The sequence below is a fragment of the Cibotium barometz genome, chromosome 60 (genome assembly GCF_041138505.1).
Source record: "Cibotium barometz isolate CiBa-2024 chromosome 60, ASM4113850v1, whole genome shotgun sequence".
Taxonomy (NCBI): domain Eukaryota; kingdom Viridiplantae; phylum Streptophyta; class Polypodiopsida; order Cyatheales; family Cibotiaceae; genus Cibotium; species Cibotium barometz.
The window spans coordinates 20,530,055-20,555,032 of NC_141105.1; the positions used below are offsets into that span (position 1 = coordinate 20,530,055).

The 24,978-nt window shown below is 43.8% G+C and overlaps 1 protein-coding gene across 1 annotated transcript in view; it reads left to right on the top strand.

The window, feature by feature from the left end:
* LOC147605098 (uncharacterized) overlaps positions 1–18,904 on the top strand; it is a 53,914-nt gene extending 35,010 nt beyond the window's left edge. The window contains exons 5-9 of the mRNA XM_086794449.1: positions 14,965–15,745; positions 15,878–16,117; positions 16,235–16,359; positions 16,513–18,069; positions 18,188–18,904. Coding sequence (XP_086650575.1) covers positions 14,965–15,745; positions 15,878–16,117; positions 16,235–16,359; positions 16,513–18,069; positions 18,188–18,615 — 3,131 coding nt within the window. The 3' untranslated portion in view covers positions 18,616–18,904. The remainder of the gene's footprint in view (positions 1–14,964; positions 15,746–15,877; positions 16,118–16,234; positions 16,360–16,512; positions 18,070–18,187) is intronic.
* The last annotated feature ends 6,074 nt before the right edge of the window (positions 18,905–24,978 follow it).

The window sequence follows — 24,978 nt, forward strand, 5'->3', positions numbered from 1 at the left end:
GCCTGCATGTGACCTATCTCTTGGAGAAACCCAAAAACATGTTTCCTCGAGAAACCTACGACCCGTTTCCACATGAAACCCTTAGGCCTGTTTCCCTTTGAAACTTCTGTCCTGTTTCCATACAGAACCATTCATGGCACCATTCAACAACAGTGCCAACAACGGCATACATCTAGTTACCTGTTCCCTCATGAAACATCTGGAAACATAGAGATGCCCATAACTGTAGGTCCCTCTGTTCCTTTCTAGCAGGAAGAAAACAATCTGCTCCATGAGCACGCAGCCATGCGAGCTTGCATCACTCCCATGCCAAGAAACATAACCAAATGACCTGTACTTGCAGCCAAAAAACCCAAGCACATAGCTGAATTTGCAGCCAAACAAAAACAGCCCATAAACAGTCCCAAAACAGTCCCGGCTATGCGCCTCCTTCTGCCCGCCTCCTTCCAAAAGAAAGAGAGAGAGAGAGAGAGAAAGACCTGTCTTGCACTTCCTAGAGGCGGCCTCCTTTCAAGAGAGAGAGCGTGAGAATCTGTTGGCTGGGCGCTGCTTGCAGCCAGCCCACCAGCCTCTCTTCCAAGCCAGTAAAGCACGTGTCTGTGCTGCATCTGCCCGCCCAGACCTTCCTACAGGCCTATCCACTTTTCAGCAGAGGGAGAGAGAGACAGAGAGAGAGAGAGAGAGAGAGCAGTACTGGCTGTCCCCACGTGTACGCCCCTGTTTCTCCTGCAGTCCCCTCTTTCCAAGAGAGCCTCTCATGCCCTGTTCAGTCCAGCACCTCTGCAATTGTGCGCTTCCTACAGCTGCCTGCAGCCCATCGCTTGCTTCCATGAGAGAGAGAAAGAAGCACGAGAAAACCTGCTCTCCGTCCAGCACAACCTGCAGCCCATCGCTTGTTTCCATGAGAGAGAGAAAGAAGCACGAGAAAACCTGCTCTCCGTCCAGCACAACCTGCAGTCCAGCCCTCTGTTTTCAAGAGAAGGAGAGGGAGTCGGCAGTTTTGCCCTCCGCCTTTTTTACCAATAGAAGCATATGGGCCACGTTTTCTTTCATAAAAGGCATTAAAATGATTTTAAAGGTTTTTAAAACCTTTTAAGATAAAATCTCTTTGCCCCCTTCACACTTGGGGTTGTCCACACATGGGTTTCCTTTTTAGCTCCAATTTGATGCCATTCACACTGTCCACCACGTGCCCGTGCACACCTGCATACTGTCCAGAGAAAAACACAGGGTCGGGATATACCCCCCTCTTGAAAAATGGCAAGCGTCCTCGATTGCACTCAATGGCATAGTAAAGCATCTTATGAGCAAAGACACCCCATATGGCAAAAACAATGGCCTTCCAATGCATCTGGGTGATAAAACAATCATCCTGCACAATAGGCCACACTGTCACGCCAAAGTGACAAACACCTCTTGCTTGTTCCTTGAGAACCTACAGCAAAAGTCTAAAACCAAATGGAAACACGTTAACTGTGTTAGCCAAAAACAAAACTATGCATCATTCGACATATGACACACATATGCATTCGCAAACAATATGCTCCTCAAAATGCTCTACCTACTCCAAAGTAACAGTCTAAGGGCTGCTCGCAAGCCTTACGCCCATGGGAATTCCGCAGGACCCACGACTGATGGTACAACATGAGCATATGAAAGCATTCAATGCATCCAAACACTACATCCACTAAGTACTTTCCCACATATGTCTCATGGCCATCCCGCAGGAGTCACACCCAGTGGTTCATCCATGAACATAATAAAGCACTTGATGTATCATACCAACATACATGCAGCACAGGACACAATGCAGAGTATTTCCCAATGTATTCTCAATGATACCAGGATCCAATGGCACCAGAATACAAAAATACCTCTACCTCAAAAAGTGAATGCATACATGCACAAACAGAGTTCGATCCATATATCCATGAACCAAACCAACTCTAGGACTGCTCGCAAGACTTATGCCCTCCATAGAGTTATCCATAGTTGCAGTTATAGTTCAAGGTGCGGCCGACTATGAACCATACCCAACTTTACCATCTCATGTGACTAGTACACAAGATCATAGAAGTCCCATAAGCAGATGTACTGTCAGCCTCAGTACCTTCGGGTGAATACAAAGATGTCACCAAGCGACCCCTAGATGACAACTGAGCCTGTTTGTAACAAGGGAGCGGAGGTGCTACCCCCCTCTTGAGCATCAGGCAATGCTTCAGACCTATGCTTTGCTGAACTTGAATGAGCCGTAACAAGAGTCGACTCCAACTCATAGGCATCAAGATAAAGCTGCAACTCCTGAGGTGAATCTGCTAAGTCACCCTCCTCCATCCACTTCGCATCCATCAGTGAACCTCCTCCATCCACTTCGTATCCATCAGTGAACAGCTCTTGAACTTCACAGGATAGCGACGGGAAACCTTTTTCTTTCCTTATGTGCAAGTATATGCTCAGGAATAAGAACCTCGTCAAGTTCCTCCACTTCCATCTGAGCCTCATCTGATACATCCTCAGGCACCCAAAACCTGCTTGCACTCCACCCAAGTGGTAAGCACAAGTCCTCGATGAAGCATAGTAGATCACTACTGCTAAACATAGAAAGAAACTGTCTTCCGAACCCATGAAGTCTCTATGAAGATACGACTAGTGACAAACTGTCGAAAGCCATAGCCTTCAACGCATCTCCTGCACCATAACACTTCAACTGCTTCTTGTTCCTGGCCGACTACTTCTTGTCCTTGGTGTCTTTTCTCCTGAGCTTCATCTTCAGCTCTTGCTCTTCACCTCATATAGGCAAAGACACAAAATCCTGTACTGTGTCCTGCACTTCCTTTTCACTTTTCTCATGTTGAAGCTTTTGATGCGACTCTCATGAGACAACCACGAGCTCGCCCCCTTAGGAAAGTTGGCGATTGTCCCGACCAAAGCAACCACGGACTCGCCTCCTTGAGAAAGTCGACGATGTCCCGGCAACGGAACCTTGAAACCGGCCTGACGGGCGGTGAAACAAACACTCGCACATAAAACACTTCAACGCCATTGAGAACCTAGAAAAGGAAAATAAACAGGGGGAGCTAGAGTGCTCCTGCAAACAGTACACGGACACCGATTGGCCCCAAATCACAGTGGCGCTCCTTGCGGTATTTCTTTAATTGATTATAAGAGCTTTGATTACAATAAGGCTGGGAACTCAGCCGTCAAAGTAGAACTCCTGAAGCCTGCAAAGAATCTGCATCATGGCTTCTTGTCCACACGGCATCCACAAACAAGCGCTGCTTGCAGCCAGCCCACCAGCCTCTCTTCCAAGCCAGTAAAGCACGTGTCTGTGCTGCATCTGCCCGCCCAGACCTTCCTGCAGGCCTATCCACTTTTCAGCAGAGAGAGAGAGAGAGAGAGAGAGAGAGAGAGAGAGAGAGAGAGAGAGAGAGAGAGAGAGAGAGAGAGAGAGAGAGAGAGAGAGAGAGAGAGAGAGAGAGAGAGAGAGCAGTACTGGTTGTCCCCACGTGTACGCCCCTGTTTCTCCTGCAGTCCCCTCTTTCCAAGAGAGCCTCTCATGCCCTGTTCAGTCCAGCACCTTTGCAGTTGTGCGCTTCCTACAGCTGCCTGCAGCCCATCGCTTGCTTCCATGAGAGAGAGAAAGAAGCATGAGAAAACCTGCTCTCCGTCCAGCACAACCTGCAGTCCAGCCCTCTGTTTTCAAGAGAAGGAGAGGAAGTCCACAGTTTTGCCCTCTGCCTTTTTTACCAATAGAAGCATATGGGCCACGTTTTCTTTCATAAAAGGCATTAAAATGATTTTAAAGGTTTTTAAAACCTTTTAAGATAAAATCTCTTTGCCCCCTTCACACTTGGGGTTGTCCACACATGGGTTTCCTTTTTAGCTCCAATTTGATGCCATTCACACTGTCCACCACGTGCCCGTGCACGCCTGCATACTGTCCAGAGAAAAACACAGGGTCGTGACACACAGTGTGTATCTACCATGTGCTACACGCACACAAGACTAGCTTCGAGGTTTGGGGAAGCTTGGAGTTAGGCAGATTGATTGACGAGCTGAGTTAGGGATAGACTAACGGGCGGGCGCCCAAGTGTGCACGCCCGATGATCGGCCAAGAGCCTATAAAAGGGTGGCCAAGGTTAGTCATTAGTAGATAGAGTCTCACGTGTTTTTGTGAGAGCTCTATGGTCAGGAGCCTGGATCTATTGCAGATGTGCACTTGCTTTATGCAGCCGAGGCCGACAGCAGTCTCGAGGCCCGCGAGGGTAGCTTCGTGGCGGTATGGGACGTCACGAGGTAGAGATTGGTTGGTACGTCTATTTAGTTAGCTCAGCTCGTGGCTCAGTGGGGACAACCAAGACTTGTGGGCTTGCCCACGGCTGTCAAGGTTGGGAGGTGAGTCAGGCTTGCACCCGCTTCACGTTTGTTTGGTTTGTTTGCAGGTTTCGAGTCTTGTACCAAGAACGTTCTACGAGGAGATCCGTCGGGGATTTGACACCCAGAGACCTAGAAATGATCCAGCTATGGACCTTAATGTGGCTACAAGGGCAGACTTGTTAAATATGGCAGCAGAGATGGGTAGGGGGATGGTCAGGGAACTAGGCTCTACTCTAGAACCCCAACCTTCCGAGATGAAACTCCATATCATTTCAAAACTTGTCGAAAAGTTCTCTGGGGATGGAGATTCTATCCAACATGTAGAGATTTTTGAATCTACATGTAAAATCTGCGGACCGGTCAGTGATGTGACCATGATACACGCCTTCTCGCTGACCTTAGAGGGAAAGCTCACCAGTGGTTCCGAACCCTTAAGCCTGAGGACAAGGTTAACTTCACAAGGTTAAAGAATGTTTTTGTGTCTAGTTTTATCCACAGTGGTGACACATGGAGCCTTGTGGCACAACTACATAACATCAATACATAACAGCAAACAAAAGGAAGATGAGTCGATGAGAGACTATGTCTCTTGCATGAAGCACTTAAATTCAAGATGCAAACTTCGGAAAAGGTTGACAGATGATCAATTGTTACCTTGTTTCAGGAGAGGGGTTAGGGACCATAAAATGCATGATTACCTGGTACTAGCCCGGCCAGCTACTCTTGATGCATGCTGCAAATTGGCAATCGAATATGAAGATAATATGTTAGAATTGCCACAACCTGAAGATGTTAAAACATCTGCAAACAAGCAACCACGAGTTTGCGTGTTTCGAGTCACCAAGAAATTGGAACTCCAAGTAAGCAAGTCGGACATGTGGATGAGCTCAACAATGCCATATTAGAAAAATTAAAGGTTAGGGAAGGAAGAGAGACGTCGGGACATGGACATAGTCACCTTTACCCCCGCAGGGAATTGGTGTGGTGCTCCATGTGCAGACTAAATCATACCACCACCGAATGTCCACAGTTAAGGGCAATACCATTACTTTATTGTGTGCACTGTGTAAAATTGGAAAATCATGACATTTCAATGTGTAGATTTCCAAGGGTTTAAAATGTGGCACAACTACCAACAAATAGAGCCCCATTGGCTTTGCCAGCACCACCTATGCAGATCACTGCCACTGTTGGACAACCCAACTCTTCCTACTTACCTAGGGGGATGTTCCGGGTACAAGACGCTTCACCCTTGCCACCACCAATTCTACCGCCACAACCACCACAGGCTAAGATCAATCAAGTAGTGATTGAAGAGCCATCAGAAGATCTTGAACTAGTGCGGGAATTAGAACTTAGCGTGGAATACTACGAGGACATGGGTGAGGTCACGCCAGAATACTATGGCCTACAGAGAAACCCGAGTCGTTAAGATACCAGTTAATGAACTGGGACGCTACTATGAAAGTGACGACACGAACGTTACCATCGCGATTCATCATAATGGGTACTAGGCATCCATGGAAGGGCAATTGTTCGGTAATGACTCGGTCACAACAGAGCGAACCACATCCCTACAGATATGCCAACCTACAGAGAGGGGGAAACCAAGGATGAGGAGGAAACGAGAATTTATGCGTCACTACCTCCGGATTTCAGTGAAAATTGGATGCATGTGTTGGCTACCATTGATGTAATGCAACCTAAGGGAACCTAGTATTTGGAATCTGTAACTGTCCCCACGACTTCTATCTGCATGGTTAATTGGCAAACCATGGATGAGGAATCAGGAGGGAAAACATCAAGTACAGAAGGTACAGTGGCACGAAGCCGTACCTTTGTCCAACGCCTCAGGCGATGGCGGAGACAGAAACGGTACCTAGCCCGACGAAACGCCCTGTTGCGGAGCAGACCTACACATGCCCAATGGTTGAGATACCTTGAGGCTACAAAGGTACATGATGAATTCTCAAAGGACTGGGGCGAGGAGTTGAGCAAAATATCATTGGAAGGGAGGCACCAAGAGAAAATCACCCTTCAAGAAACCGATACACCCAAGCTTACAAAAGTTGGATGCCGAAAACGCAACAAGGCCTTAGCAGAGGCACAACATGAGGCCAATAAGATCATGGCAAAAGCCAAAAAGGACAATGAGGACAAACTAGACTTGCTTTCAGTGTCCGACCATTTCAAGAACTATACGGTAGATGATTGGAGAGTGGTTCGGCTGACAGCTACAAGGGTAAAAGAGGAGGGGCTGTCGGCATCATACGATGGACCGGCAGAAGTCAAGGAGGTTGATACTGTGGGACCAGGGAAAGAAGCACGACCCATATACATTGCTAAAGATTTAACTTATGCAGAGGAAGAAGAACTCATTGCTCTCCTCAAGAAATATAAGGATTGTTTCGCCTGGAATTACAAGGAAATGAAAGGGGTATTGCCGGAGGTGGTACAACGTACGATTCCAATCATGGAAGGTTCGAGACCAGCCAGACAGAAACCATACCAGATGAATCCAAAGTATGCAGCAATTGTAAAGGAAGAAATTGATAAGCTCATTGTTGCAGACTTTATCTATGAGATCGAACATGTGGATTGGTTGTCACCTATTGCGATAGTGCCCAAAAAGAATGGGAAATTGAGTGTATGTGTCGATCTTAAAAAAGTAAATGCGGCCACTCGGAAGGACCATTACCCATTACCTTATACTGAACATGTCTTGGAAAGAGTGGCTGGGAGGGAAGCGTACAGCTTCTTGGATGGGCTTTTCGGGTAAAATCAGGTGTTCATAGCACCAGAAGACCAACATAAGACAACCTTTAACACAATGTGGGGGACATTTGCTTACAAGGTTATGCCGTTTGGTCTCACAAATGTCCTGGCAACCTTTCAACGATTGATGTGCAGAACTTTTAAGGACTCCTTGCAAAAGTGGTTGGAAGTGTTTATTGATGATCTATGTGCACATTCTCGATGGGAAGATCATTTGACCTGCTTAAGGAAGATGTTTGAACGTTGCCGATTATATCGGATATCATTAAACCCCTTGAAGTGCCAATTCTGGGTCAAGCATGGTGTGATACTAGGACACATAGTCTCAAAAAATGGTATATCCACTGATGAAAGCAAGGTCGAACTGATCTTGGAGCTACCACCGCTTACCAACTACAAAGGAGTGCAAAGGTTTATGAGTCATGTGGGGTATTATGAACTCTTCATCATATTTTATGGTGAGATAGCCAGACCCTTGTACAAACTTCTCATTGTCTTTGAGTGGACCGAGGAGTGTCAAGAGGCTTATGATCGTCAGGGATAGCTGGTGGGCATTTTGCTGGAGAAATTACAGCTCGGAAAGTGGTTCAAGATGGACTCTGGTGGCCTACATTATTCGGGGACGCCATCGAGCTCATCAAAAGATGCGAGGAATGCCAACGTTTCGCTGTTCCACAACAAAGAGACAAGATGCCACTAACCCTAATCATCGTAAAGCAGCCATTTGAGAAATGGGGAATAGATTTTGTGGGGCCGATGAGTCCTGCGACATATCCATCCCAAGCCCGCTACATAATCGTGGCCACAGACTATTTCACGAAGTGGGCGGAAGCCAGAGCTTCAAAGAAACTTGATGTGTGAACAACTGCAAAATTTGTATATGAGCAAATTATATCAAGGTTCTGCTGTCCCTAGTGAGTGATCGTGGCTCACATTTCATCAATGAGGTGATTAATCATTTGCTTGCAGGATTCTTAGTGGTCCATCGAAAATCATCACCTTACTACCCACAAGCCAATGGTCAAGCAGAAAGTACCAACAAGATTTTGTGCACTATTTTGACATAAACATTGGAAGCAGCTCTTTGGGTCTACCACACATTATATATGGTAGCGACATGATATACTCCTTTTCGTCTAGCTTACGGTGTTGAAGTGGTTATGCCCATGGAATACCTAGTCCCAAGCTTAAGGATTGTTGTAGAGGAAAGTCTAACTGAGAATGCATTAGCTGAAAGGCTAATTGACTTGGAAAAACTGGATGAGACTTGGTTGATAGCATCACATGGACTCATGGTCAAAAAGTTACGCAGGAAACACCGGTTTGATAGAAACCTCAAGCAAAAAGAACTAAAAACGGGGGACCTCGTCCTCATGTATGGTGTGGGAAACGCTAGGAAAAAGAAACTTAAATACCGAGGCCTAGGACCATTCCGAGTATCGGAAACACACCTCAAGGGTCTGTCTGAATAGAACCGATTGATGGCATCCAAATGGAGGGCTATGTCAATGGAAGTAAACTGAAAAAATATTTTGGACCATTAACCCAAGAGATGCTCTTGCAAGAACACCTCTTAAAACAACAGAAACAGCTGGGAAACGAAAAGATCCAGCAAGCGCAAGACGAAGCTAAGGCTAGGCAAGTCAAAGCCAAAATGCAGAAAGGCCTGATTCATGTCAACATGGCGTCCGTAACGCTTGTAAACGAAGAGGATCTAAACATTGAGCCAGCACGACTCAAGTTGCGACTCACAACAACTAAAGGCGCTGCAACAAGTATTGCATTAATAGACACAGGGTCCAGCCACAACTTAATCTCACATGATACTTGGATAGCCTTAGAAAGACCATACCTTGAACCTACAAATGCGCAAGTTCGTAGTGTGCACCTAACAACCAAAAAGGCCGAGGGGTATTTAAATGTTAATATTTTCATCAGTAATAATTCCTTGGTCGGAAAGGTGTTTGTGATGCCTGCAGGTACAATGGAAGAAGAGATGACATGACGCTATGTCATGTCAACATGGCGTCCGTAACCCGTGTAAACGAAGAGGATCTAAACATTGAGCCAGTACGACTCAAGTTGGGACTCACAACAGCTAAGGGCGTTGCAACAAGTATTGCATTAATAGACACAAGGTCCAGCCACAACTTAATCTCATATGATACGTGGATAGCCTTAGAAAGACCATACCTTCAACCCACAGATGTGCAAGTTCGTAGTGTGCACCTACCAACCATAAAGGCCGAGGTGTATTTAAATGTTAATATTTCCATCAGTAATAATTCCTTGATCGGAAAGGTGTTTGTGATGCCTGCAGGTACAGTGGAAGAAGAGATGATTCTAGCACGATTCTGGATCTGTGCCAATAAGTGCAATATCCAATGGGAAGAAAGAACAGCATCGCTGAGCATCGGTGAGAAGGTCATGTCCATATCATTATGGAACTCGACAAATCAAGGGAAACAAATCGCTGCAGAGGCAATAGCTCGGAAAACAGAATCTGCACCCATTGTGTTGAATTTGCCTACACAATACCCAACATACAAGGGCACACATAAATGGGTGCTCAAGAATCAACTCAAGGATCAACCAGAGAGGAAGGAGACAATGAGGAATGAACGTATTCAGGGACAAATACAATTCAAAAGTCGGCCATTGCCAGCACCTACGAATTGGCAGAACTCCAAGCACTTGCAAAGGCCTCATGACTGTCCGAAAGGACCTACTGCGAGCATAAGGCTACTATCAAGGTAATACAGCAATATGGATACATCAACTTCCCGATAGAGCCAACACCACACCTGCTCTTGTGTGGAGGATAAAGAAAATTCAGCCAACTGAGTTGAAAATGACCAAGGCAACAACCATACCGACTTTGAATACAGAATGGAACAAGACAGGTGAAGGTATAGGCAAAGGTGTTCCAAATGGAAGCCATACACAACCAGACATATCAACAAAAATATTTAGTTGGGTGGAAGGAACAATAAGAAGCTTTCAAATAGAATTAAAAAGACTACATCAGCAAATGCCGAGAAGTGTCAAGGTGAACCCGTGGTTTTCATGGTAAAATTAAAGGGACAAGGTAAGCAATGTATCATCATATGCATGTGTGAGTGTTTGAGCACGAAAGATAAAAATTTGATCTTATAAACACCACGTGAAACTGCAAAAAAATGGTTCACGTCGTGAAAGAGTGCGAAGAGTTTCACGCTGTGAAACGGTAAGAACTGCGCAACCAATTATAAAATGAGTTGTTGGCAGGTTAGGGAAGCACGTCTTTGTTGACTCCCCCCTCCCCCCCCTCCCCAGGGATGATCATAGAGAGTGTTAGCCTTTGGTTGTATGGTGCCTGCCCTATCAGACATTTGCATTGGGACCCCGGTGAGTGTGAGTGGAAGGATGCTTGTAACCCTTTTTGAAAAGCATGCCTTTTTTTAGTTATACGGTGTGGAATGCCAGACATCTTATCTTGGGACACATTCAGTGTGTCCCTACTTGTAGACCCCATTGGGAATCTTACGGCATTTCGACTGACATTTAGAGAGTATTTTGGCAGAGATTGTGGCATTCTTATAGGAAGCCACATATTTCCTCCTTTATCTGGGTTTCTCTTCATGGTGGTCTGGCCACCAATCAGTGGAGGTTTGTTACTGGTGCTTGCCTAGATGTGCAGGAGTTTCGGAGTCAGTTTACCATTGTTTATGGGAATGCAAGGAAGCACAGAGGATTTGGTCTGCGATTGCACACCTCTTTGGTAGGATTAAGAGGGATGCAATCATTTCTTTTGGTTCTATCATTTCGTTGACACAGTCTGGGCCTCAGCTGACATTCGAGGGGACTGACAGGAGCTTGGCCATTATGGTTAGGCAAGGAGTTGCTCGGCAGTGTTGTCTTCAGGATTTGCCACTTTCACACTTTTACCCTCTGGCACAAAGGTTAGACAGCTCTTGGGAGATTATTGCTAGTATCTCAGCCTGGAATATCTGGAAGGCTAGATGCACCGAGGCCATCTAGGGTACTCCCGTTCTTGTTTCTCAGTGTCTTTGCAGGATTTGGAGTGATATTATTCACACCATTATGGCTACTTGGGCTAGACTCCAGGGATTTTCGAGGGCTGCGGAGAGGAAGCGCGGTTAGTTTATGAGAGAGTCGGACATTGGTATCTTTTTCACATCCTCTCATTCGAGACCCTATTGGCAGCAGAGGGCTCCTGATTGGTTGAGATCTCCACCTTGCTTGGTGTGAAATCTCCATTTTGTAAAATTTTTTCATACTTAATATAGAAGTCTTCTTTCTGGAAAAAAAAAAAAACTCAAGAGTGAACAATTTGAAGCCTATGGCTATCATAATTCATTAAATCATAATGATAATACATTTACATGGCCCTAGGTCCCCATGGGTCTAGTGGCGGCAATGCCATTCAACATTAACTTTAATATCGATTTACCAATGACCATTCAACATTAACCATTCATGTAAAAAAGAAACGCATCCCAAAATTATTTTTATAAAAAAAGTGCGTTAAAAAAACGCGTCTCTAAAATTGGGACGTTTGGAAACGTACACGTTTTTTAGCAACTATGGTTACAACTTGGCGTTTTCAAAATGTTCAATATCTATTTGTTTATGGTATTACACGAGTTTTCTTGGTAGGCTAAAGAATGGCCATAGTTATGGAAAAGGCTTTTCTATGCTTTTGATGAATAGGTTATGATTCTGGTCTTGTATATTGGAGGCTCCTAGCAGTATGGAATGCTAGAATTGTCGCCTATACAAGGATCTCATATGGGGAGTATTCTAGTGGTATGGGACACTAGAATATGTCGCATGTGTGGTTACAAAACTATGAATTATTTTTTTAGTATCATGGATTAGCTGATTCTATATTATGAGTTGTTTTGAAGCCTAACATGGCAAGCATTTTGTGCTTGTATGGCTGGTCAAAGACACGTAGAGCTGTTCTGGACAACAATGTGCTGCTTGAGCTTCCCTGGCTTGTGTGAACGTGTACTTGTTTTGGCGGCTTTGAGTGGTAAGACTCTCACACCAATCATACCATGGCACATGCATGTAAGTGGATGGATCCCCAGGAAGGACTATGGTGTGACCTCGCTGACATGCCAACAGGAGTTTATGCCATCTAGAGGTATGTGGATGGATCCCCAGGAAGGACTCGGGTGTGAGCCCACTGACATGGCACCAATACATGTGTGGCTTATGGAGCCTGACATGACAATACATGTATGGCGTATGGAGCGCATGTGTGGCATATGCTATGACCATTTGGTCTCCTTACCATTCTTGATCGGTGTTTCACACATTGAGTGGAGCCAAAGTGTGATCGGATATTTTCCACATAAGAAAGCTAAAGCATTCACCAACATATTTTGGCTTGAAAGATGGCAACTGAGTATGAACTACAAGGGATTTTATTTGTTGGTTTGATTTTTAAGGCAATAGGTACACACATCAAGTGTGGTCGGATTTATCACCTTCTGGGCGTGGAGATGTGGACCAAAAATGAGGTGGCTAGAGGAATCTTGACCAACAAGTTGGGAAAAGCATGAAAGTTGATATTTTTGGCTATTCAGCCACTTTCGGCAAAAAGGGAAAAAGCAAAGCTATATTTGGGACTGGTCGACTCTATGAAAAGGAGGAGGATGCGCATGAGTGCACACACACAGTTGGCAGGCTGCAGTTGCAAAACGTTTTCTCTCTTCCTCTCCTGAGTGGTGGCCGTACAGCAGGACAACAATTTTCTCTCTTCTAATGCGCTGGCCATATTGCAGGACAACACCTTCTCTTTCTTGAGCGCTGGTTGTACAGCAAGGCAGCACTTTTTCTCTTCTCTTCCGGAGTTGGCCACTGATTTTGGGGGCTGTTTCAAGGCTGATTTGTACTGGTTCTTGGTGCTGTTTGTATCTAGATCCTTGAGCAAGTGTTTGCTGAGGAAGCTTTGTGGAAAATCCAGCGCAAGATTGCACCTACACCTTGGTCTGTTGTAACAGTTTATTCTTTGAATAAAGTATCTACGGGTGGAAGGATTTTGGATCCTTGAACATTTAGAAAAAGTGGCAACTTTGCCGAGTATCTATGTTACAGTGGATTTGAAAGATTTTAATGCTCGGATTATACTACATGGTAGGGGATCTCCTATATTTGAAGAGTACTTCACTACTATTAGGCTTATACAGTTGCGGACAACTGTCTTATAAGATGGAGGGGATGTCACCATTGGGGCCCTTCACCAGTCTTGATCGGTGTTTCACACACTGTATGGAGACAAGGTGTGAACGGGGTTTCTCCACAGAAGAAAGTTGAAGCATTAGTGTGGTCGGACTTATTATTATTTTTGTCTTGGATCCCTAGACATATGGAGGCACCTAGCATAAACTTGGCCAACAAGCTGGAAAAGCACAAAAGTTGATATTTTAGGCATATTCAGCCACTTTTGGCAAAAAGGGAAAAACCACAGCTGTTTTTGGGGCTGTTCGACTTCATAGAAACATGGAGGATGTAACATGGAGGATGTTCAGGCGCCCTCATCTCCTGGCCAGCAGCAGGGTGCTCCCCCTCTCCCCTGAGTGTTGGCCGTACAACAGTTTTCCGACTGGTTCTATCCTTGCTCCTGAGCGCCAGCCGTACAGCAAGGCAGCAACGTGCTCTCCCTCTCCCCTAAGCGCTGGCCAAACAGCAGGGCAGAAACCTCCTCTCTCTCCTTAGCGCTGGGCGTACATCAGGACAGCAGTTTGTTCTCTTCCTTCTGAGCGCTGGCCGTACAGCAGCATGCTCTCTTTCTCTTGAGCGTGGCTGTACAACAGCAGCTGTTTGGTGTTAACTCTCTCTTTTTCAGTGCTGGTCGTACTGCAGGGCAGCAGCGTGTTCTCTCTCTCCTGCAACGCTGGCCGTACAATACAACTCTTTCTCCCTCTTCATCTGGAGCTGGTTTGCTGGTTCTGGGGGCTGTTTCAAGGCTGATTTGTACTGGTTTATGGTGCTCTTGGTACCTATATCTTTGGGCAAGTGTTTGCTGAAGCTTTGTTGAGAATCTGGTGTAAGTTTGCACCCGCACCTTGGTCTGTTGTAACAGTTTATTCATTGAATAAAGTTGTTCCTATGGGGGGCCACCCATTCCAGCTCAGTGCTGCGTTCTTTGGGTGATTGTTTATGGTTCTTCCATTGCATCTCAAAGTTTGTTTCTGGTACCGTGTTGTCTGTGTGTTGCCCGAGTGTCCGGGGTTTGGTTTCAGGAGTGGCTTGCACAACTTCATGCCATGAGTGCCTAGAGGGTATGGTGGCTTATGGGCATTGATTCATGAGAAAGAAATAGTAGTATCTACCTTTTCGAGACTTGGAAAACTCAACTTTCTTAACAATGTCTCTGTTTTTTTCTGATTTTTTTCCCTGCCATATTTCGAGTCATTTGGTCTGCTCTCACTGTGAAAGTTCACCTTTTTTCTAAGGGGCTTTACTGTGTCTTTGAAAAGGGGATATCTCACCTGCCTGTCGTTCATGGGCAGGGGATCTCCCCTGCTCAACCCCTGCCCGTCCTGTGGTTTCAAGGTATCTGTCTGTCAAGGCACTAAGAGTGACCTGTCTGCGTTTGCTATCCTCTTCTTATCATGACACAGATTGCCTTGCTTTTTGTGGTAGATGGACAAGATCCGTCGAAGTTCATTTCTTTAATTATCAGTGGCAGGCTGCCTGCAACTAGGATCACCCTTAAATTGATTTGTAGGGGGAAAGTTAGTTAAGATTACATGCTGAAAATGTTAATCCACTGGTGTATGTTTCTTTTGTTTACAGATGCAGCTGTGGAAGTTGGCTCACAGAGCGATAAAATCTCTAAAGCTTCAGAGGTTTCTCATATAGTTGCTTATAGAGGCAACCGATTTAAGAACTTCAACGAGAAGTGCAGGGATTTGAATCACAAAGAAGTCGATGGAGAAACACAAGCTTTTAGGAAGGGAGAACTGAAAGCCAATGAAACTAATAGTCATGGAAAAGAGGCTTTTTCTGGCAGCAAGCAATCGGCCATAGAGCCAAATGGTAAGCAAGGGATTGGTTCTTTAGGACTACCTGAAATGAGAGAGGAATCTAAACAGATAAATGCAAACACCTCAAAACAGCATTCAAAGGCATTTGAGTGTGGAATTCTTGAGAAACCCAAGTTTCTAGCACAAGCCCCGCAAGGAAGGCGACTTGATTTTACAGCGTTGAGAACTCCTGTGTACTCTGTTCCTCTAATTCCTTTCCCACCAGGTGACACTTCTTCTCTGGATCCCGGCAATGGAAGGCTGTGGCATCCAGGTCTCTTTCATCTGTCACGAGCCACACGCTGGCAGCCACAGGGATATGGAGGGATGGTTTACAATCTGCAGCATACAGGAGGAATATGTTCACTGTGCACACCAGCGAGGAGTACTGCTAATGGAGGGATGGTTTACAATCTGCAGCATACAGGAGGATTATGTACACCGGACACACCAGCGAGGAGTACTGCTTATGTTCCCGCACCAAGATTATGGCATGGTGATCAGTTCCCTCCAGTACCCCAAGCCTTTCCTGATGTTCAAATATTGTGGAGGTATATATCATTCCTACCAGTTGGTTGTAAAAATGTATGGTGATAAAGCACTGTCTTGTACACCTTTCTATGAAAAGACTGCTGCAGCTGCCAATTCAAACCATATCTCTTATCTTAGTGTTTGATCTACAGTGGCTGCTTCAATGTTTCTTCAAGTACCGGCTGTTCAGCGTTCTACAGCGGGATCCAAGCTCACCTTTCTAACAGGGCTGATCCAAAGGTTCATAAAGTAGCCCAGTCATTGCCAGCTCAGCTGAAGCTGGAAGAATTGAAGCGAGGAGTGCACGATGATGCTTGGCCACAATCCTTTCGGGAATGTCTACCAACCAGTAACAACATTGGCATATTCTTCTTCCCTATGGATATGGAAAGGTTGTAAAGATAAATATTGAAATTTGGCAATGCTGCTGGTTTTTCGTAAATATGAATCAATTTTTTTACATAAGCTTCAAGACAACTGCTTACTGTTCAAAGGATCCTTTTGTGCAGCCATGATTCTTCGTACAAGCCCCTTCTTGATCGTCTCATGGCACATGATTCTACCTTGAGAGCAGAGTTGGGGTCTGTGCACCTCCTCATTTTTACTTCTCAGTTATTGCCTGATACAGAGAAGTGTAAGTGTAACATTAAAATCCTCTGGAAGCAATGGGTTTTTTGTGTGTTTTTTTGAACTTCATGTGTTTTAGTTGATGACACTCTGCAGTAACATAGACAGGAAACTTTGACACAAGCTATGTTTTGATAAAAGCATGTTTTTATGTCAACAGTCTGGAATGATCGGCATTACCTTTGGGGAGTATTCAGAACCAATATGAGCAGTTTCACTCAGACAGCTCCCATATTGGAGTCTGTTTCTGATGGCAATGGTTTAACCTCTTTGAATGGTAACGGTGAAGTAGTTGACATGGAGATTGATATGGTTGGCGGTGAGGATGTTGGCCTGTCTTCAACCATGAACACAGGAGTCTGTGGTGAGGACGTTGGGCAGCTGTCTACAACCATGAACAGAGAAGTTGATGGTGAGGATGTTGGCCTGTCTTCAACCATGAACAGAGAATCTCCTCAGCCTGAGATTGAATTTACATACACAAATTTAGCAGTTCCTCCTCTGCCTCCTGGTTCACCACCTGCTCAGCCCTCTCCTCCTCCAACACCCCCCCAATCTCAGCAAGATGACACTGTGAGTTTTCTTTCTGGTTTACCACCTGCTCAGGCCTCTTCTCCTCCAACACCTCCCCAGTCTCAGCAAGATGATACTCTCAGTTTCAGCAAGGTTCTTTCAGCTGTTTTGAAGCACGAATCACCTGTTCAAGGAGGTACTTGTTCGGAGAACAATTCTCTCCAGAGCCTTCGCCTTGGTGGAGGGAAAAAGCGACGTCGACCTGCACCTCAGTATAAGAAGGAAATAACTGTTGCAAAAGAATTTCCCAGTAAAGGTTCGCAAGGTGATATTTTCAAGATTATTTTAGATGCTGTGAAGCCCATCAGACGAGAGAAGTGTGTTCCTCCTACAGAAACATGTAGCCAGGTAGTTAAAAGTCAAACTCTGCTTAGTGCATCTCCAGATGGTCAGCCGCATCAGGACACCAGCAACTGTCTTGAGCAAACATTACGGGATGATGTCCCCCCTATCATCAGGGGATCTAGTGAAGCAGTCGGGCAGACATCAGGTGAAACCTTTTGTTTTATAAGTCTGAAGGAAGGGTCTGAGCCCCTTCATCCTTCAGCCAGGTGTAGCCAGGAAGTAAAAAATCAAATTGAGGACACTGCATCTTCAGATCGTCTACTGCATCAGGATAGTGGCAACTGCCTTGAGCAAGCAGTACAGGATGATGCGATGCCTGTCATCAAGGGATCTAATCAAGCTGTTATGCAGACATTAAATGAAACCTTTTGTGAGACAAGTCTATCTGAGCCCCTCCATCCAACAGCTAAATTGACAAATATGGAATGCAGCAGATCACTCAGAATGGATTTAGATGGAACAAACGACTCCAGCAGTAAGATCAAAGCTGAAATAGGATCAAAAAACCAGAGTGAAGTACCCTCCTCATGGTCATTTAACTCTGGTGGAAGCTGTTGTTCTTCTTTTAGTGTTATGAAAGCAGCACTGAAGGTGAGGAAAGGTGACAGAGGGCATGCGTCATTCATCTTATCAGAGGAGGGTCAAGTGGGTCGGTTATCCAAAGACCTTGGTTGTGATGTCTGCAGTTCTTCTGTTCTAAATAGAGTGTGTGTTATACATGAAACATCTGAGAAATCTGCCATTCTTCAGACAATGGCTGGTGGTAGTAATCATCCAGAGGATGAGAACATGAGCAAAGGTATCTTGAAACCCTAAGTACACAGTTTTTTTTAAAGATATGTACAAAAGCTTTTGATGGTTTCTCCTGATTTCTTGAAAGTTTCTGATTGGATATTGGGTTTTCTTCTTATTGGCAGGTCGTTGTTGCAATTTGGATATTGTAGGTGCTTTTGGGGATACGAACGACAGCATGTGTATGCAGCCAATTGCTTGTCTTCCACTTTTTCCAATTGAAGAATCAAGCTCAGTGTTTGATACAACAGGTGTATTTGTCGATTTGGTTGGTCAAGATGGGCTTCTGAGTGACCTGAGTTGGGAGGCAATGCCTTTAGTGCAGCAACTAGAAAGGCCTTGGTACAGGCCTCACTCAAAAATAGATGGTCCAACTTGTCTCTCCAGAGAGCCATCACAAGGGCAGTCTGTCACTGGGCCATCTGATACGGAGCCTGAATTGACACTTCTTTTTCCTCAATACAGGAAACATGGGAATATATGGATCAAGATTGAAGGTGACTCAAAGCCTTGTTTTGATGATAATGTGAAGTTGTCTCTGTCTCTTTTGTAGATTTCATTTTGTGCAGTTTTGTAAATTGCTTAGGATGCATCTGTCTTTATTTGATACTGCCAGATGTTGTATATAACATAAAAGGCATGTAATGATTAATTTCTGCATAAGTATATCGAGAGTAATCACAAACAGTACAACATGGCAGAAGACGGAAAGGCTTTTTTTGAATGACTGTTTGTCATGTCTTACTTTAAAGAGACATGGAAGGTGGATACGGGGGATAAGCCATGAATGCAGGTGATTTTGTAAGGTTCGTTCAATGCAAACATGTCAAGGTTTTGAATGTGATTCTCGGTGCAAAATAAATGATTATGCCATGCCTAAGGAGTGTAATACAAGTTCAAAGCACAGTCAATAGCTCCTTATTTTTTTTGATTTTTATGAAATTTTGAAAAGTAGAAAAAACAGAACAACCTTCTTTTTTACGTTGATGACACCACACACACACACACACACACACACACACACATATACATATGCATATGTATGTATATATGGTTTCTTTCCAAATTTTTACCATATAGATGTATGCAAATCAAGCATACTCAAGTAGTTTGATAGAACTGGAGTGTTTTTTTCTTCAAAATTTGTGAATAAGCCTAGAGCTATTTTCTATAGCTGAACCCACTTTTATGACCTTATTACAAGACTAGTGTTAAGGCAAGCTTCAACCATCTTTCTCATGGCAAAGCACACGATTAAAGAAAGTTTCCCTAAATCTGCCAAGTTGTTCTTGACCTCCATTCATTCCTATTTGTAAAGATCGTTGTCTTTGTTTTAATGACATTTATACCCAAATCCTTATCCTCACAAGATAAAGCCATCCTAATATTTTTTGCATACAATAGTCAGAGCTTGTTGGATTAGTCCATTTTACCTTTATAAAGTCAACTACCTCATTTATATAATGCCAAAAATGATTAAAGATAATGGGACAACCTTACTTGACCCTAATGGTGCTTTTGATTTTCTTCAACATTTCTTATGTAGTCTTCTCGACAAATTCTATAATCTACTCGTAGAGGGTCATTATAGATAAAAGCACCTCAAATAGTCAAGCTGTTGAAGCTAATCAAAGAGCTTTTTCTAATGAAATTGTCCAAAAGCCTTGTGATAGTCCCCACATCAATAAATACACTTTCCCAGTATCTTCAATTATTGTCCTCAAAGTGCATATATGACCTAAAATTGAGTAGCTACGTCTAAAACCATCATGTACTTTGCCTCGCATTTTTGAGTAGTTTGCAAAAGAGTTGCCATGGACCCTAGCATTGCTCTTCAGATTTGCCATTTACCTTCTCAATTAATGTCCTTTTTTTTGTTTGTTTTTGGGCTAGGGTCAACTTAGCATAGACGTACCTTTAAACTTCAAAGACCAAACACTTTTGTCACTAGTTTCGACAGATAGCCCTTGTTAGTTAGAGTCTAAACCGCTCCCATAAAGTAATTACCTTGGAAGACCCTCATTTGGGCATGATAGTGATTAAGTACCCCACGTAGGGGACTAGGTACTATGGGACACGAGGCTCACCTATTAAAAAACCCTCATACAGTTAACCATTATGTAGGTTAACATGGGTTTGCCCACTTGACCTATCCCTAGCTAGACGCGACAACAACCAAATACTGTGGGACTTGCCATGAGGCTCACCATTAACAAGCCCTTACACTATTAACTACTCTGAGGTTAACACGGGTTTGCACCATACCTATTGTAAGGTGCTTTGCCATCTTACATGTGCGAACAGTTAGCTCTCTTTTGTAAGCGGCCATTGGAACATATAAATAGCCTTACCATGCACTTACTATCAAATAGGGAAAGTTGACAGACGCAGTGTACATAGCTGCTTAAGACTACTAGTAGAGGTCGTACCATTTCTAAGTTGTGTAAAAACTAGTCATTTGTATATAAGTCATTTTTTACAATTAGCAAGACATAATCTTTCATTAGGTGAAATATGGACTCTCTTAAGGATTTCCACACCTCTCTCTAAAAAAATGGGCTCGTGTGAAATTTTTGCAAATCAAATCAAAAGTTGACAGAGATTGCATATTTAGAATTTTCACAACGAGACCTTTCCAATGATATAAAGCATGATGGAAAATTTTGATAATTCAAGAAGTTCCCAAATTGGTGATGATGTGTCATGCCAGATTATCACCAATTTGGGGACTTCTTGAATAATCAAAATTTTTCGGCATGCTATATATAATTGGAAAGGTCTCGATAAGTAGATTCCAAATTGGTGATGATGTGGTACGTCACTAATTTGGGGACTTCTTGAATAATAAAAAATTTTCATCATGCTATATACCATTGGAAAGGTCTCGATGAGTAGCTTCCAAATGTACAATCTCCGTCAACTTTTGATTTAATTCGCCATTTTTCTAGAGAGAGGAGGTGTGGAAATCCTTAAGGGACAAAAATGAGAGTATATTTCACCTAATGCCCTTGCAATTGTTTTGTTGTGAGCTCTCCTTCTTTTCTCTGCTTGCTTACTTGCATGCTATTGTATTCTTGCGTGCTTGATGGATGCTTGTTTGAAGACGCGTGATTGTATGTTTTCTTCCATTAGCTTCTTCTTTTTTCAGCTTTTGTGAGAGCGAAGTACCATCTCTTCTTGCCTCCTTATAGGCATTGAGAGTTCTCCCTTCACACTCCTTGTTACATTCCCGTAACGCCGCTACGGGCATTACCACAAGAGGGAACGGCCTCTGGCTCACCACCCAGCCATAGAGGAAGAATGAGGATTGCCCCTCATCCCCCAGGCTATATAGTGTGTGGCCTGCCGTCCACACTAGCCTGGCCGCCCATGACTCCGCATGGGCGTCCTCTCCCACTGAACCCCGGATATAGCCATCCGGTCTACCGTCGGTCACAGGCGTTACAGCCTACGTGACATTATCCCCCCCTTAAGAAGAGTTTTCGTCCTCGAAAACAAACTGGGGAAACCTTTTGGAAATTGCACTATGGCGTTCCCAGGTTGACACCTCCTCATCCCTATCTGTCCATTTAACAAGTACCTCCTGGTACACTTTATGTCGGGCTTGTCTGTCTCGATACCCAAGAATCCTTTCCGGTTTGTGTGGTATCTTTGGTGGCTCTATCAAGTCCACCAAAATCTCTGGAGAAACTGCGTTCTCTAACCCATGAACTGATTTCTTCAGTTTACTGACATGGAAGACAGGATGGACTTGAGAACTCTCCGGTAACTCAAGTTTATATGCTACGTCCCCAATCTTCTTAAGGACCTTGAAAGGACCGCAATATCTAGGAGAAAGTTTATCACACTTTCCCGTTTTCATGGTTGCTGACTGCGCAGGAACCTTTAAAAATACAAAGTCACCTTTTGCAAAGGTCACTTGTCTGCGTCCTTTATAGGCCAATGTTTTAGCGCGATCCTGTGCGCTACGAATGCTCTCGCGTGCAGCTTTGAGCATATCATTCATATCTTCAAGGAAATCCTTGACAGATTGAATCTTCTCCTTTTCTAGGCCTACAACCATCGGAGATCTCGGCTGGAATCCATACATTAACATGAATGGTGTAAATCCAGTCTCGCTGAATGCTTGGAGCTATTATAGGCAAACTCCAATAAGGGCAAGTACTCTTCCCAATTAGATTGCTTCTTACTAACATAAGAACGCAACATATCCTCTAGAATTTGGTTAATTCTTTCAGTTTGACCATCAGACTCCGGATGATCTGCCGTACTCATACTCAGAGGAGTATCCGTCATTTTGAAGATTTCCCTTCAAAATGACTGTTGAACTTTCTATCTCTATCTAACACTATATCTGCGGGCAGGCCATATAGCTTGTAGAGATGTTCAATAAAGAGTTTTGCCAACTCTGGCGTTTTAACAGTTTTCTTCGTGGCAATAAACTTTGCCATTTTAGTTAACCTGTCCACTACCACCCACACCGAGTCATTCCCTCGACTCGTCTTGGGTAAACCGGTAATGAAATCCATGGAAATGCTTTCCCATTTCCCTTGAGGAATTTCCAGCGGATGGAGTAGTTCTCCAACCTTAAGACGTTCATGTTTATTGACCTGGCACTTACTGCATTTCAGCACATAAGTTTGGACGTTCTTAAACAAACTAGGCCAATAAAACTGTCTTTTTTACTAGTGCATAGGTCTTCTGAATCTTAGGATGACCCGCACTTGGACTATCAAAACTATACCCCGAAGACTCGGCTAGCCTCTCCGGACTAACTCTCGCCTCGCTACCCGCCGCACCTACGGCCAGTCTCTCCGGACTAGCATTACGTGCCGGCGAGGAAGGTGGGCGCGGCTATGACAAAGTGCGTACGCGTACAGCGCGCCAGACCTCTGTAAAGACAGGATCATGCTCACACAAGCCGTGATATGGTATTTCAACCAAAACCCCAAGGCAAATTTCATGCCTTGATTTTGCATCATGTCATTAGCACAGAAGCTAATGTACTGGAGAGCACTCTAGTAGCGCAAGTTCTTAGACTATGCTACTAGATATTTGTAGACTACGCTACCACGTTGCATCACCAACTTTTTAAAACTTCTCCTTGGAAAGCTCTACGGCCATAGGAGAAATAAACTAGAGCCAATCTAATCATGCATCACAAGGATCAGTTCCAAAGCTGAGAGATACTTTCTCTCTTAGAGTAACCCATTTGCACAAGCATATGCTCTATAATCTTGTTGAGTTTCTAACTACCATCAATCTACGGATGGTTAAACTCCACTCTAAATCAGAGTAAATGTAAGTTTTAAAAATTTCCCTTCAAATATAACAATCAAACTTCCTATCTCTTATGCCATACTATATATGCGAGCAAACCATATAGTATGTGGAGATGTTTGATAAGGATTCTTGCACCACTACGGGTGTCTGGAATTACATCCATTCACTTACAACTCTTTGTTGCTATTACCAGACATATCCCTTCAAGTATTGTCTGGACTCACACAACTATTCGAGTTTATGTGATATTTGAGGATATCCCTCCTTTCCCTCAAGAAAGGTTTTTGTCCTCAAAAACTCTACTCGCAAGCGGACTACGCGCTAGTGTCATAGGTCCAAGAACAAATCTAGACCGTGTTTAATATCATATGTTATATTCTTGAGTCCTTCCAAGAAAATAATCATCTTGCAACAAAGATGTGATATAGTGTCTACGCACATATGGTGGTACTATTGATAAATTGCTTTGCAACAGATCAGTGGTTTCACACTTGTAACAAAGTGCTTCATTGTTGCATATTATTACCCTTCATAAGTGGTTACACACTTATGAATTATTTGGGTGGGTTGTACCATCTATCAAGAAAAATTCCAAACTACTAATAACCACATTATCAATCCACAGATAATGACTGAGCTTGCTGTGAAGCCATAGGTTGCTAGATAATTGATGGTAATTACACAAGCCCAATGTCTCATTACATCATACATTCAATATAAATGCAAACATCACAGTACTTCGTGATGATGAACTTAGGAATTTCATCCTATCCCTGTTTGGTGTTGGTATGAAGTATAACTATGAGAACATTATTTGCTGCCTCCTCATCATAGCGGCAAAGCTACCTACCCATCACAGGTGGCAATCTCTACCAAGCTATAACCAATGACTAGCAAATAAACGAGTACTCTTGTAAGAACTTCATAACCATATCTCACACCCAACTCATAATCACTACGGATTAAATGCCAAGGCTTGCAAAATTGAATGTTATCTGATAGGTAGAGGGGATCATCAAACTACGGATGACCTTGACAACTCACTAGGACTAGTGATGTGTAACTTTTAAGTTACTCCACTTTCTTGCTTATTCCATACCATCGAACAAATCGGTCCCTCGATTTGAGCAATTTAAAATGTTGATCTAGAGTATCTTTCACTCGAGGATCTTAATGTTATTTGCAGTTATGTATTAGTAGTAAGTAACTGCGTACCCACTATCATCACACTAGTAGCTCCATACTAGTCTGTGAGTAACTCCGTACCCAATGGTGTACCTCCCCCGAGTGGGAGTACCATATACAGCCATCTATAACAAGATGCTTAAGTCACTTGCTGCTAAGAAGTGACTACACAAATTGACCCCTCCATTGCACATTGCAGTACAATTTCTGGTATTACAACACGAATTTTTGGACGTCCTTATCATAGAGGTCAACTTAAAAACTAGTGCATAGGTCTTGTGGAGTCTCGGCCGACCTAACCACACCACTGGTGACTTACTACAAAAAATGTGGTGCCGAAGTCACCACCTATGTACTTTAACTCCGTAAAGTACATGGTCTTCATCTGTCATCTATGGAAAGTTGTAAAACATTCCTGCGAGATGGATTTTTTATCACCCTAAAATCA